Here is a 15,781-nt window from a genome sequence, read left to right as displayed (position 1 = left end):
GGAAGAAAGGTCTGGGCTATCGGCTTTGCTATCCCTTGGAGCTAAGCTACAAAACCTAAAGTTCCTGAACGTACCTTCTGCCAAACATCCCAAAGGATATACGGGAATCCACACAGTGTAACGAAGCCATGTGAGCACCTTCCAATCCATGTCAATGCAGGAAAGCATGTAGAAGGGGTACCTATTGAAAATAACGAATTTGGATGTTAAAAGCCATTTCAGGTTCTGAATGCAACCCTAAAACACCATTCAAGAAGAATCACTTCACAATCAGCCACACACGGCCTCTTCAGAGCAGAATTATAATCCTGGGTTATCTACCCACAAACTTTCATCATCCTCCTCCCCAATCTTCAAAGGATGTGAACTCTCTTTACTGGCAGACTATGTTTAGGTCTCAAAGGAACCCTCTTTGGAATAGTTCAGTATATGGAATGAATGCTCAGAAGCTTTTTGGCTTTATTCCTCGTTCTGATCTATGTTCCAAGTAGGTAAAGATGACAGACACTGTGACAGATAGCTTATGTCTGGATAACCGAATGTTATCAAAATAAAAGTATACAAAGACCTCTAATCTATAATCGGATATACTCTATTTAAAGAGAGACGATAAAAAAAGAAATTTGTTTCTTCCTAAACAGTGAAAGTCAGTATTAAGTACCTCTAATCTCTTTCACCTTTGTATTAAGTAGATTAGAGGGTATCCTGGGTGCCATGGGATACAGACCATGGTTAAGACACATTCTATGGCTGCTACTGCCTGTTCTCTCTCTCAACTGTTAACTTCGCCAAAACACCACCCAACCTACAGCTGAGGAGTCAATTTGAAAAATCCTTGCTCCACTTGACTGAAAAGGGAAGAAATATGGAATATGTATGGTCTGACAGAGAAGCATACATCTACTTTAATTGGATCTTCTTTTTTAAGACATTTCTTTTATTGACAAGTGAGAATGGAAGAAGCAGATACGAGGTAGATTCAAACTTCAGTAATCTTGTAGTAAAAGATTCATTTCTATTATCTTTTCCAGAAGGCTGGTCTTCACTAGTTCCATCCAACCTGGATTGCTCCTTCAACCCCACGGTTCTTCAGCCCTTTCAAGAATTTTTCCATGTGAACAAGGCCTCTCTTTCCAACAACAAAGCAAGATCCTGAAGGGTAGGATGGGTCTTTCATTTCTCTGATCTCTCCCTCTGCTCCCCAGCGCCCAGGCTGGTACTATGATCCAATGACTGCTTTAGAAAAACTCTGCCTCCCCTTTGGAGAGCACGAAGATGCAGCTGGAACTCTCCACACACGGAACCTTAATCCCAAATCAAATGAGACTCTGGATAAGACAGCAACTCCCTCAAGAAGAGAGCTGCTCCAGAAAGGGAGAAGCTTTCCAACACCAACTGGCATTTCTACCCACCTGAAAATTTCAATCGTGCTCCACATATAAAACACAAAGAAAACCACAGCTTTGTTTTGCATTTCTTCCATGGTGCCAAGGACGAAAAACAAAATGAAATTTCTCCCAAGAAGCTATTAAAAGGACCAATAAGAGAAAAGTTTAAAAAGAGAGTAAATATATATATATATATATATATATGTTATCTGAAACCTAATCCCACTAAATTCAACGTAAATAAAAAAAGATTGAGCTCAACTAGTTTAGTCCTCTGCTTCAGTCCTAGAACAAGTTAAAGTGCTCAAACCAGTCTTTTTGAACAGACGTGTGTGTGTAAATATATCATCATAAATATTTTTAAAAATACACACACACATTCAAACACAGTTTCAAGGATACTGCCAAATGAATATTTGTGTCTGCATAATCCAAGTTAAGAAATAGAACTCCCCATAGGTAACTACTATCTTGTGTTAACCATTCCACTGCTTTTCTGTATAGGTCTACTGCTTACATATATATTCCTAAACAGTATATTGTTTCATTTTGCCTATCTTAAAACTTTCTGAAATCATGCTGTATGTATTATTCTGTGACTTGCCTCCTACTCGATGTTACCTTCCTGAGACTCATCCATGTTGATGCATGTGGCCCTGCCCAACTCCAGGAGGCTTCACGCACACTGTTACATGAATGGCATTCCCTGGAGCCATGCGATGTGATGATGCTGCACCTGTCCTTCCATCTTGCCCTAGAAATTCTACCTTAATGCTTATTTGTACTAGTCCTTGATATACAAAAATATTATTTCATATTAGTGGGTCACTCATTATCCCCTTTTAGTTTTTAAACTAAACAGCCTCATTCCAAGGACAGAAAAACTAGAAATAACAAGGCTACTGTATTAACACCATTTACCATGCAACTGATATAATTAGAATGCCAGAACACAATTAGAGGTGGTATACCAGAAAAAGGTAGAACTATAAAAATAGTACTCCAGAAGAGACTAACCAACAATCACCTGGTTCACCCTGAGTCTGGGTGGGTGGTATTTAATAGTATGTAATTGCATAGCTAGGAAACAGGCAAGGAGGCTGAAAGACTTTGATACCCTGTTTCTGACAGCAATCTTTCAAATATTAAGAAACAACATAGATGTATTGCAGGGGGAGAAAACTCCCCACGTGAGTCAGAAGAACCACCTTCACATATGGAAGAAAGTCTGAAGCGAAGCGTTTCTAGGTATTATACTGCCTTCATCTATCCAAGGTGGGAGGAGACCAAGCACCTCTCTATCTAAGAAGATCAAAAGTAGATTTTTCTGCTCCTGCCTGAGAATCAAGTTTCCCTAGTTTTAAAGCTCTTTTTATAACTTTATGATTTCATGAAGATGCTATAAACAATGATATAGACCTGAAATAGCAAAAATCTACTTTGGAAAATATCCCTGAGGCTTGAAGTTTTCCTCCTTGTTCAGATAAAACAATGCTATTCCTGTGCAAAGCTATTTTTACTAATTGAGACTTTTCAGCAAATAGTGGTAAATCTACTAAATAAACACTGAAATCTTTCATTCCCCACCCTTGAGGTTGATTATTCAATACCTGGATAAGAGAAGGCACCACTGGTGACTTAGTGACTCCAATTGCTGCATTGATAGTTTCCACAACTGACAGCATCTGGCAGAAATACATCATGTCAGCCACGGTGTGGAATGTGTCATAGAAGGACTCTATGGAACAAATACACATCAAGGGTAAATCAACTGGCAAATCCCAACAGAATTATTTCTCAAATTAGATAACTCCTCACATGAAAGGAATTTTAGGAAAGGTATAATAAACATCCAGAAAGATTCAAGTTTACTATCCAACTAAGCTGGTGGGAAGCAGGCCTGTGGGGTCATTAACAGTAAACTCTACTGGTTACCAGAAAGTTAACACATAAACCCTGTGTGACCTTCTCATTTTACAAGGCAAGAAAAAAAGCATACCTAGACTTCATTCAGTTATTAGATACTGAAAAATCTATATAATTCTTTTCAGATCCATTACCTCATTTAATTTAAAGCTAAAACTCTATCACATATATTGAATGCAACCTAGCCATGTAAAATCTTAAAAACTATACAATCATAAATAAAGGCAGAAGTGCAAAAGCATTAAATAAAATTAATTTTCAAAAACCTTGTGTTTATATATTTAATCCTAATAATTCTTATTCTGAGAATCTATCCTAACTAAAAAAATCCAAAAAGAAAATGCTTAGGAACAAAGTTGCTCTCTGAAACATTAATTCTAAGTGCATTAAAGTAGAAATGGTCTAAACGTCTAAGATTATGGGAAGTTTGAGTAAACTATAGTATATCTACTTCATAGAACATCACATAAGCACTTTAAATGACAGTTATTGCTTCCATGAGGTCAGCAAATGTGGTATCAATTCTGAGTGGTCCGTAATAGCCTTTACTTTTCATACTGACCCTCACTTGACATCCTGCATTCCTACATGCCTTTCTACAGTGTTTCTCAACCAGGGCACCACTGCCATTGCAGAAAGTTTAGGATTCTTGGCTCCCTGCTTATTAAATACAAGTACTAGCGCCTCTGAGGATCTGGCAGAGGTAGCTAACAAACACGACACCACAGCAGCCTCAAAAGAGTGTGGTTTAGGGGCCGGCCCAGTAGCACAAGCAGTTAAGCGCGCGCGCTCCACTGCAGGCGGCCCAGGGTTCACCAGTTCAGATCCTGGGCGCACACCGATGCACCGCTTGGCAAGCCATGCTGTGGCTGTATCCCATATAAAGTGGAGAAAGATGGGCACAGATGTTAGCCCAGGGCCAGTCTTCCTCAGCCAAAAAAGAGGAGGATTGGCAGATGTTAGCACAGGGCTAATCTTCCTCACCAAAAAAAAAAAAAAAAAAGTGTGTGTGGTTTAAATATCAGATGAACAAAAGAGGCCCTTGCAAAAACTGAAAAAATGCTCTACTATTTTTGCAAAAATGATCCCCTTTACAACCCTGCTACAAAGTCAAATGTGAAATGAAGAACGGTATATGTTATTGTACAATTTTGCCAGAAGAATTCCACCAGTAAGTTCAAAATTTGACTAATTTTCATTGATGAATTAATGCAAAGTTACAATTTAAATTTTGCTATATATAAGATAAAAAATTTATTTTCTTAAAATTTGGCATATGGTAAACAAAAATTAGATCTTGTTGCTCTGCCTCTGATTTTATGGGAAATTCATCCTTGTTTCAAATCAGGAATAGAAATCTGATTTCTAAAATGACAGTTATAAAGAATATTAATAACATTAAAATGCTTTTATTATTGTTTTAAAAACAAGATGCAAAATTGTATATACAGTATTATCACAATTTTTAACTACAGGAGAAAAAAAGACTAAAAGGAGATGTATGGAAATATTAATAGTGACAGACAATGCCGTATTCACCTCCTTTTCCTTCCCCCTACACTTCTCCCTGGTTTTCCTCCATTTTCCAAACTTTCTTAAATCCATACATTTAATTTTATGATTTGGAAAAAAAGTTTTGAAAGTACTAAAAGGCACTTGTATATTAATGGAATATGGATCTAAATAGTGGCAGTTATACATCAAAATCCTTAATAACAATATGCCCTTTAATCTCACAATTCCACTTTAGGAATTGTTCCTAAGGAAGTTATGTGGGTTCAGAAAGATATACACCAAGGTGCCAAGTATCTGTTGCTCTCATAGATGGAATTCCAGAGAGTTTTTTGTTTCGTTTTATTTAAGTCTTTATTTTCTTATTTTTCTGTAATTAACATTTATTTTTGTAATTAGAAAAAAATAAAAATCTATTTAATAAAAAAGTATTCCTTAATAGAGAGCTAAACAAACTTAAACAAGAGTTTCTACATAAGCCCAAGAGTTTGCTGCGTTTCCTTAGCACAAGTTTAACAAGTACACGTTTAAATGAAAAAACAAGTACATGTGCAGAATTTGCCATTCACCAACATCCTTTATTCAAAAGGAAAAAACTGCAAAAGGCAAACTATGACCTCGGGTGCCAGGCCCCAGGTCCTTACTATATCTTTGAGGACTGATAAGGGAAGAATTAAACCAGCAGCTCCATTCCCGCAGGTGGTTAAGGAAGAGGCTCAGAGCCAAAATAGAAATTACAAATCCAGGCAGCTGACTTTAAACACACGACCCAGATAACCTAGCAGCTTTTGGACTGGATCACCTAACAGCCAGCAGGTTGCACGGTACCTAACAGCCAGCAGGTTGCACAGAAACACTTGGAATCAATCCAACTATGTTAGGTTAAACAAATTTTTTATGTATTTGAATGTCCTTATTCATTCCACGGGACTTGTGATAAATCTATACTAATAAAAGCTACAGGTCTGAGAATAACTGTGTCTGAGACTTCCTTTGTTCTTTAAATAACTCACCTGTAGACCTCTGGTCACAAATGAATATAAGACACTAGGCATTTGGGAAGCTTTTCACTAGCCTGCTACTGTGCTCTGCAGAATTCCAAGTTGTTAGGAAGGCTGGAAAACAATGTGCACTTCTTCTTTCAAAGGACTCTAGAGCCAATTACAATTCAACTCTACAAAATTCACATGGGAAAATTTAGGACTGAAGACTAAAAGAGCCTAAAGGATTTTTCTCTCTGTTTAAATAGAATTCATATTTTCCATTATACTTATATTTTTCCTCATATTTACTTTACAAAATAAAGAAAAATATTTTAATTATCTATTCGAACCATTTAAAAATGGTGCATTTCCTTCCAATATTTTTGCATGTATTGGCTCAGTTTTTTCCTCCTTTTTATATCAGTGTGATCAAACTGGAAGAACAAACTTATATGTTACTTTTTTAGCCTATTATAAGTATTTTTCCATGTTATTACAAACTCTTTGACACTTTATATTTGCTTAACAACATTCCACTGAGTGAATATTCTAAAGCAATCCCTCACTGATGGACATTTAGGTAGTTTCTAATTTGTCTCTAATATAAATAATGCCATAATGTATATCTTTTTGAAAAAGCTTTTCTTGAGGTTTCAGTTTTCTCTTTAGAACATATTTCTAGAAGTGACAAACCAAGTTCAAGGATATGAACAATTAAAGTTCTTGATGCACCTTGTCAAATGATTTCCAAAAGAGTCGTACGTCCCCTCCCAGTAGCCATTGGAGTGTTCATTAAATTTAGCCTATGTCCTCTTGAATTAGGTATCTTTTATAACTTTGAAAAATTGATAAATAAAAAATATTTTATTTTTCATCTCATACAACATTTTGCTGTATTTTTTTTTGGTGAGGAAGATCGGCCCTGAGCTAACATCCATTGCCAATCTTCCTCTTTTTGCTGAGGAAGATTAGCCCTGAGCTAACATCTGTGCCCATCTTCCTCTATTTTGTATATGGGATGCCGCCACAGCATGGCTTGATGAGCGGTGCATAGGTCCACACCTGGGATCCGAACCTGCAAATTCCAGGCTGCCAAAGCAGAGCACGCGAACTTAACCACTATGCCACCGGGTCGGCCCTGGTGTATGTTGAATTAGCTTTATTTCCTCTTATGAACTGCCTGTAATGACTTTTGTTTATTTATCTACTGGGTGGAGTTTTCACCATTTTTAAATCAATTTGTACAAAGTTCTTTAGACGTAAAAAAAAGCAACTCTTGCTGATATTTGTTGCAATTTTCCACCAACCTTCCATTTCCATGCTGCTCACCTCAGTGAGCTTTTTTTTTTTTTTTTAAAGATTTTATTTATTTATTTTTTCCCCCCAAAGCCCCAGTAGATAGTTGTATGTCATAGCTGCACATCCTTCTAGTTGCTGTATGTGGGACTCGGCCTCAGGATGGACGGAGAAGTGGTGCCTCGGTGCGCGCCCGGGATCCGAACCCGGGCCACCAGCATCGGAGCGCGCGCACTTAACCACCAAGCCACGGGGCCGGCCCACACCTCAGTAAGCTTTTAATCTTTAATGTTGTCTTGACTGGGATGTTTTTAAATATACAGGAATTTGGGTATTTTATGTAGTCATATATATTGACCTTTTCCTTATGATTTCTTCTAACATTTTTAAGCTTAGAAAGTCCTAATCCTCCATGTGAGATTTTTATCAACATTTACTTATATCTTCTATTATGATTTAACTTTTTGATATACAACTATTAAATCCTTTGGGGAAATTTATTTTTGATAGTGTGAGAAGAGTCAAACAGATTCCTTGCCTCCCTCATGCACCCAAACCTAACCAATTTCCCTTGAAAATATTATTAGATTTCCCATCCAATAAAAAATTATTGGATAATATTTCCCTTTCCATTGATTCATGATTCCTTTTTTATCATATATATAACTTGGATACATAGAACGTAAGAACTATTTCTAAGCCAACAATCGACTCTATTGATTAGTCTATTCTTACATTAATGCTATATCATTCTTTCACATCAGGTAGAGAAAGTCTTCTCCCATTACTCTTTCTTCCCCCAAATTATATTATCTATTTATTGTTCACAATAAAATTTCAGAATACTTTAGATCACATTCTCAAAATTTTTCCATTGTCATTTACTTTGGCCAGAATTCTGTTAAACATATAAATTAATTTAGCAAGAATTAATATCTTTGTGATAGTCTTTTCATTCAGTTTTAGAATAGTCCATTTGAGAATCTATTTAGGCTCTGAAGAGGTGAGATCCCTTTTGGACTTGGAACTTTGGCATGGAAGTATCATAACACCAATCTATTCAGTTAAAATGAATTATCGAGTAATGAATAGGAAAGGGACGCTAGCCCAAGACGTGCCCTTGGCGAGCTGTTTTGACATGGACCATTTCTTTGACCTTCTTTAAGCCTGTTTCCTCACCTGGTAAATGGCCAGAATATCTAATCTGCTTGTTTCACAAGGCCATGGGAAATAAGAGATATGAAAGTAAATGAGAGGCATGAAGTGCTACACAAATATGGGGGATGGGGGGGCGGGTACTATAAATACCAAAGGCAGAGAGTGTTACCTTCGATGAGTAGTGGGCCATACTATCAAAAAAAGAAAATTAGCCTCAAAATTTTGTACTTGCCTTTTCCCAAGATAAAGAACCGCACAGTCATATTGACAAATATCCAGGAGAATCCCAAGAACTGCACAAGATTATACATGAACAGGTATCCTTTCTTCAAGTTTGTAAGAGCTGAAAAGCAAAGTAAGGCAGGAAGCTATTAAAAGCAGTAGTCATAGCAGGAGAGGGTTGTATGGGGCAAACCCAGATGATTTCATCCCTTTTTCCTACTGGGGTTCCCCAAGATCCCACACAAATACCTGGCCCAGGTCGGTACCAGCCTGGGCTCCTGGTCCCTCAGAGGAACAGATAAGGAAAAATTACGAGGAACATTGTACTCCAAGGCATGTCTTCAGCGGTCTTTCCCTTCACAGCCTTGAAGGATAATTATACAGATATAACAAATCCAAGAAGAAAAAAGAAAAATTGCCCCTGGCAAAGAATGACTGACCAGTTTAGGAGGCATTAGAGATGGGAAATAAAGTTACAATCAGCTCCTGCTCTTGTCATCTTAGTATAATCTACAGTTTCTTCTTTTCTGGAATTTTTTAAGGTCATGCAGGTCAACTAGCTCAAAGAGATAGAAACAGTAATGAAAAAAAATCCTGATATTAGATCATATATTCATTCAACCAAGCATTAACTGAACACCTACAATGTGCAAGGTACTGTGAGGGGCACTATTGGGATTTAAAGATGGTTAAGACATGATGCTGCCCTCAAAGAGTTTACAATCTAAAAACCGTAATATAACATGGAGAGTGGCAGGTAACATCTTGTGAAAATTCAAGGTGAGAAAATGACATTAGGCCGGGGAAGTGGAAATCAGGCAAGTCTGCATGGATGAGATGATATCTGATCTGGGCTTTGAAAGATGGATAGAATGAGGATATAACCAAATGAGGAAAATTATAAACTGAGAGGCAGGACAAGGGACATTAATTTTGTCTGCAGCCTAAGGTTTGTGAAGACATAGCCAATTAGAGTTAAGGAAGGAGTAAGGAGCTTAGACAGAGTCATGGCTGAGTCCAAGAAGCAGGGCAAAGGAAAGGATAATTCTCAAGAGAAGAGCTAGGAGTTCAGATTTTGCTGCCACATATTTATTCTTAGACTACAGATATTCTACATACACACTTTGTTGATGCTCAAATAATCACGGTAAATAGTGTGGTCAATCAAAAGAAACGTTATCCTAAGGGGCCAAAAAAACTCAGACTTTTAACAACATTTAACTACTTAAAATTTTTTCTTCAATTACAAAACTACAAAAAATTACATTTCCCCATCATAAAGAACTTCTTTCATCAGGAAACTGAATTTAGATAAAAGATAGTTAAACCTTTATCTAATATCTTAAAAATCCATATATATGAATTTTTACATATTTTTGTAGTTTATCCCTCTAAAACAATAAAAGAATTAAATTTCAAGGTGGCCTTTTTATGTTGTTTTTATTCTTTACCTCCACTAATCCTCTCCTCCTCTTTGCTTTTCTAAAAGAATATTCCTCTAAATTAGTAGTTATTCAAATCTCTTTTTAAAGCAATGAAATCTCCTTTTCAAAAGGAACTTAATTGAGAACCCCAATACATAAAACGCCAAAGCTGAGCTGCTCTGATTGGAGTGGACCTGCTTGCTTGGCCTATCTCTCCAAAGCATCTCTGGGAACCCCGGGGGTAGCATGGAACAGAGTTTGAAAACCACTGCTCTAACACTTTCCCCTTCCCAACTAATGGCATGCCAAATAAGGACCACTAAAACTTGAAAAAGTTCAATTTAGGACAAATGAGGAACTCTTATTTTATTCTGCTTTTCAGTATTAGTTTTATAAGCTTTCATGGTTCTCCCTCTAGAATGTAAGCTCTTGTAGCACAGGCGCTATGATGAATTCATCGGCTTCACACTTCAAGGGCCTAGTACAATGCTTTCCACACAGCATGAATTTACCAGATAGCTGCTGAATTTAATCTATGTCACCCAGAAGATATTACACTTACAGAGCTTCTTGCTTATAGGTGGGGTTGGACAGATAGAAAAAGAAATGGACTTTTTAAGGTGACAACCACACTCATTGGTGGCACAGCCCTTGAGATCTCTGTTGGGAGAAAAACACCAGGCTGGAAGGAGTGTAGCCTTGGGCCTACACAGTATTTTCACATGTCTGTGCAGGACTCACTGCCACCTATCGTTAGGCCAGCCCAGGAGACTAAGGTTCTTCCATTCTGCTCTACCAGCGCTGGTGTACTCAGATGATGTTAGGCCCCAAACAGAAGGGAAACATTACAAGCAAGGCTTCTGATGTGGGTGTCCACAGCTTAAGCAGTGGACATTAAGGATTTCTCATCAACTCACCTACACAACATCAGCTATCTTTTCACATCACACTCATCTATACCCTCATCTCTATCACAAGTTAACTGGTAACTACCATAGCAGCAGGGGCAACTTACTTTCAGGAGAGCCTTGGCTTTCCATCCTGAGTTTATTTAGGCGTTCTTCTTCCTAGAATTTGGACAGAAGTTTTCCAAAAACACAAGTTAGAATTCCCAGATGCTTGCAAAAGTCCACATGCTGGATAAGTGATCCGACTCCCTCAAAGCCATCTCCTCCAATTACATCCATGCTTTATTGGGGAACATGTCCTAGCTCATGATGCCAAAGAGTCTGACTCCTCCTTACTGGGTAGCACTAGCATCACAGAATGCTATGATCATCCACTGCTCACTGAACTAAACCTATCAGCTGGCTTCCAAACCACAAAGTGGACAGTCTTGGAATCTTAGAGCTGGAAAAGACATGCAGAAGATTTGTCATAGTTATAGAAACAAAAGAGAAACTTAAGGCAGAAAATAGATTGCTTTTTTATTTTTTAAGGCTTCTAGGTTTTTGGTATAATTTTTCCAGAAGCTAAAATCATGAACCCAACAGTATGAATTCATATTAGCTTAATACAGATACAGATGGATACATATAGAAATATTTATAGGTATATGGATATGCCTCGGCTAGTAGGCACACATACAGCTTCTGGTTCTGTCAGCTGAGAGGACCTAGAAGCAACGACACTCCAGTAGCAATGAGCATACCTAGAGCCCAGATTTGGTTTCCACTACCAGTAAAAAGAACAGTACTCCTTAAAGAATTGCTGATTCTAGGGCTGGAGCAGGGAATATACAAGATAAGCCTGGAGCAGCTTACAGTGCCAGAAATTAAGGAAATGCTCCCCCCTACAAAAAAAAGCCCCACAATGATGGAGCTTTATCAAAGGGACACAAGAGCCAACTGAAAGAGCTTCCAATGGGCAAAGCAGGAACAATTTGAGCAACAAAATAAATAATATAGTATTGGATTATAGCCCAAACCATAAAATATTCATGAATCCATACTGATATAAATAAATGACTGAATAAATAAATGGGAGAAAACAGACAAATCTCCCTTTCAGAAGATTTCCAACTAAAGTATGTAGATACTCCACCCTAAGGATGGAAAGTATAGCTCCTCACTCCTTAAACATGGGCTATGCATAGCAACTTCCTTCCAAAGAGTACACATAAGGAAAGAGGTGGAGGAAGACTACAGTGGAGAAACCTGACAAATATTACCTCAGGCAGATGATCAAGATTAATATCAGCAGTGACGAGTTGTTTGATAGTATGTACCCTTGATATGACATGAGAATGAAACTTCTGTGGTCTTTTCCCCCAAACCCCATCAGCCTAGTCTAATCACGAGAAAAACATCAAACAAATCCCAATTGAGGGACAGTCTACAAAACACATGACTAGTACTTCTATAAAACCATGTCTCCAGGTCTTTAACGGACTTTGTAACTTTGTTCTTATTCTATCAGACCCTGATAGGTATCTGAGGCGGCCCAAATAACTTGCGCTCCTCATGATTTCTGTCTAGATCCTAGGGTCCTTACTGACCTTGGCTCTGAGCTCCATTTCCGCGTCAGACTCGTCCAGCCAGCGATCAAAGTCAGGAGCCAGAAACAGTGGGCGCTTCTCCTGCTTGGTGAGTCTCTCCCACCACTGACTCACCTTCTTCTGTACCGTAATGTTTACCTGCCTCTGGGTCAGTTTGTAAACGGGCTAAGAGAGAAAGTGAGAATGTGAGAATGCCCTCTCCTTCCCAACCCCTACTCCTTCCCCTGAAACTGCACCAAGCCAGTGTGGCTATATAGAGAAGTGGCATGAGATGCTTATCCTTCTTCCTTCTCTGCTCCTACAAGTCCTAATGCAAAGAGAACATCTGGAACAAGGGTTGGTATGGAGAAGAACTGGTAAGAACAGCACAGTCTTTCTCTGATTCCCCCAATGAATGACACAGGAGGAAATCAGGATAAGAAAGGCAGATCGTTCCTGGTTACCCTAGAGGAAACTAGCACAACCCTGCAGCCAGATCTACATCATGCAAGGTACTAGATCTAATCACTCTCGCAAGTCACCGTCCAAATGCTCCTCCCATGAAGACGACTGAAAGCAAATGGTCAATGGTCCCTGGCAGAGCAAGTCCTTGTTTTAGAAAGGTCTAACCAAGGCCAGGATCTGTACTGGATCAGTGACACCTTTTTCACAAGGGTCAGCCTAGGGAGTATTCCCAACTAAACTCAAATTCTTCGAGGCTATTTCAGTTCATTATTCCTCCACATGGCCTTTCTCTTTGCCTCCAGCAAGACCCATGACAGGTTCTCTATCCCTTAAAACACTGCTGACTATTAAAACAACCAAAACAACCAAGCCCTGCTGCAGAGAGAGATCAACATGCTCAAGCCCCCAGAGATAAGAGTGTAATTTCAGAAGCTGAGATACACCATCTGTTGGATTCTCTCCTTTCCTGTTAGAGAAGCTTCCTTAAGCTCTGAGAGAAGGGAAACTTCACTTATACTTCCAGCATTCTTTCTAAAGATCAGCTGCCTCAGCCTTTTCTGATTTCTATTGCCGCTGTGGCAAAGTCACATGAAAGTAACCCTCTTGCATGGGCTTCACCTACCCTATATATAACTGCTCCATATTCCTCTGTCATCAGTAAAAACTGGAGACTATCAGAGCTGGAAAGGATCCCTAGAGATCACTTGGTCCAATCCTTCACTTACCACATGAGGAAACTGGAACTCAAAGTGAAGAGACTTGTTCACTCTGCTAATAAACAGCAGAGCCCAGATTCACCTCAGGTTCCCCAATTTTCCCACTCCTTTGCCGCTAAAACCTGGGCTCTGCTCCAAATGAAAGAACTATATTCTTCATTGGTTTTTATCTTTTTCTTTCCCACAACCCCTGCTTCCCATTTCACTAAACTACTAGTACTTATTTCCTAAAATGGAAGGGGAAATGAGAAAGGAAAGAACATACCTCTGGCTTCACAAGTTCTAGGAACTCCAGATGAAATTCGTAGACATTGTCTCCTTTGGCACCGTGTCCCTGAGCTATAAAGAAAGAAAAGTGGGTTACTGCGAACTTGAGGAGAGCAAGGCCATCCAGAAGCTTGGTGCAGTTCTTTCAGAATTATACAAATATTAATGGGTCCTGCGAAAATGAGTAGGGGCTTATGAACAGAGATACTCAATAGCAAGACAAGCTAAACCCTGGACAAAAGTTTATCTCTGTATGTCCTTCTGATGATCAGTTCCAGAGTATTTACTTAATCTTCCAGTGTGGCCTTGACGATACCGAGTACAAATAACAGGCAGGAAAAAGAACACAGACAGCAAAACCAAAGTATCCCATAGATATAAATTTAACTTTCACATTTACTTTGGCACTGAATCCCGAGCACAGAAAAATCAGGTGGATGTATTACCTTATTGCAATTAAGAAAAGTTGCAGCGTACATGGAAAGGCTGGATTGTCTCAAAGAAAGCTCTGAATCAAAAACCTCCCAACCAGAGAGAGAAAATGGAGAAGCTGACTTCTCCTTTAGCACCTCCCAAATGGAAGAAAAAAGAGAAATAAAATTTTCTCAGCTCATTCCTAAGAAAGGACAAAGGGAACTGGGAAGAAAGTCCCTGGGTTGACCATTATGCCATCCCTGTGCCTTGACATGGCTCCTTTCCCCAAACCAAGCAGGCACCAGGCGTAGGTGCCAGTGACTGCTGGACATCCCTTCCCGTCTAACTCGCTGACTTGTCTATCACTTGGTTCCCTCCTGGGATTCTTTTTCCTCATCTGGCCATATGCGGTATAACTTGCCTAGTATTTGCTACAGGTGGCTATTGTTCTCTAAGACCATAAATTCCTTAAGGTAGGACAGTCTACAAGCTCCAAGCGGCAAGATACACTTTTATCACTTTAACTTCCTTTCAAATGTATAACTCTTAAAAAATCTGAGCTGCTACCACACAGCTCTCATCTTGAAAAGTAGATACAAAAGCCAGGCTGTGCTTTCAATGCAAGTATATTAAGGTAGACGGAATCTCACGTAAAGCAGAAACTCTTCAACATCCCATAACCTGTCACTTACTAATGACATTCCAAGGAACTAAAAGAGAGAGAGAGTAGGGAGAATCCCACTCCATTGGGTGGCAATGAATCCAGACCTACCCTCTCAGGCACAGCAGCAAATCTGCTGACAAACTGAGGAGAAAGGAGATGGAGGCAGATTCACAGAATCAGACTGTCAGAGCTAGAAAGGCCTTAGGCATGTATCATCTAGGGTGCAGCGTTTCTTAAACCCATCTGTCAGTGTAATATCAGGGAGCCACAAAGTCTCATTAAGAAAATTTCTGTTTTGTTTTCATTATAATCTTAAAAAAAAACAGCAGCATATTCTGGATCATCTAGACGGCTACTTTATAGTCAAGTACTGCCACACAAGTTCAGTGGCTGTATTTGCATCTGTATTCACAGCTGCAATGGAGCCAAATATCACTTAAAGTGACCTCATCTAAACTCTTAACATTTTTCTCAATCTGGGGTCCATGGCCCTGGAAGATCCTGAGGACATATTCTCAGGTGTCCATGGGTCCACAAGTTTGAGAAACACAGATTATAATGCAATACTCTCATTTTGTATGTCCAGAGAAGTCAGTAAGTTCACTGTCTGAGGTACTAACAAAATAAGAGCTAGAAGATGGATCTCCTGATTTTTTCCTAGCCCAGGATTCCTTTTTGCTGTATTTACTGCCTCTGCAAGGGGAAAGCAGGATTTTAAACAAATTCTTTGACTTTTCTAATAATATATTTCAAAACAATCTAGACTCCAAGAGTATCAGAGAGGTGAGCATCAATAGAAAGCACACAAAGCAAACAGACAGAAATAAAAAAAAAACCACCACCATGCCTCCTTAATTGTGGAGCTGGGAG

General features: G+C 38.9%; 1 protein-coding gene across 1 annotated transcript in view; it reads right to left on the bottom strand.

Moving 5' to 3' along the window:
* HACD3 (3-hydroxyacyl-CoA dehydratase 3) overlaps window positions 1-15,781 on the bottom strand; it is a 40,401-nt gene that overhangs the window by 5,427 nt on the left and 19,193 nt on the right. The window contains exons 3-9 of the mRNA XM_004421708.3: window positions 13,832-13,905; window positions 12,407-12,571; window positions 10,925-10,976; window positions 8,496-8,606; window positions 2,999-3,126; window positions 1,413-1,525; window positions 75-181 (exon numbers count right to left, since the gene is read on the bottom strand). Coding sequence (XP_004421765.2) covers window positions 75-181; window positions 1,413-1,525; window positions 2,999-3,126; window positions 8,496-8,606; window positions 10,925-10,976; window positions 12,407-12,571; window positions 13,832-13,905 — 750 coding nt within the window. The remainder of the gene's footprint in view (window positions 1-74; window positions 182-1,412; window positions 1,526-2,998; window positions 3,127-8,495; window positions 8,607-10,924; window positions 10,977-12,406; window positions 12,572-13,831; window positions 13,906-15,781) is intronic.

Source organism: Ceratotherium simum, chromosome 3, assembly GCF_057802395.1.
Source record: "Ceratotherium simum simum isolate JZ-2026a chromosome 3, ASM5780239v1, whole genome shotgun sequence".
Classification (NCBI taxonomy): domain Eukaryota; kingdom Metazoa; phylum Chordata; class Mammalia; order Perissodactyla; family Rhinocerotidae; genus Ceratotherium; species Ceratotherium simum.
Note: the sequence above shows the minus strand (reverse complement) of the source record. Positions and strands in the feature narration are given on the sequence as shown.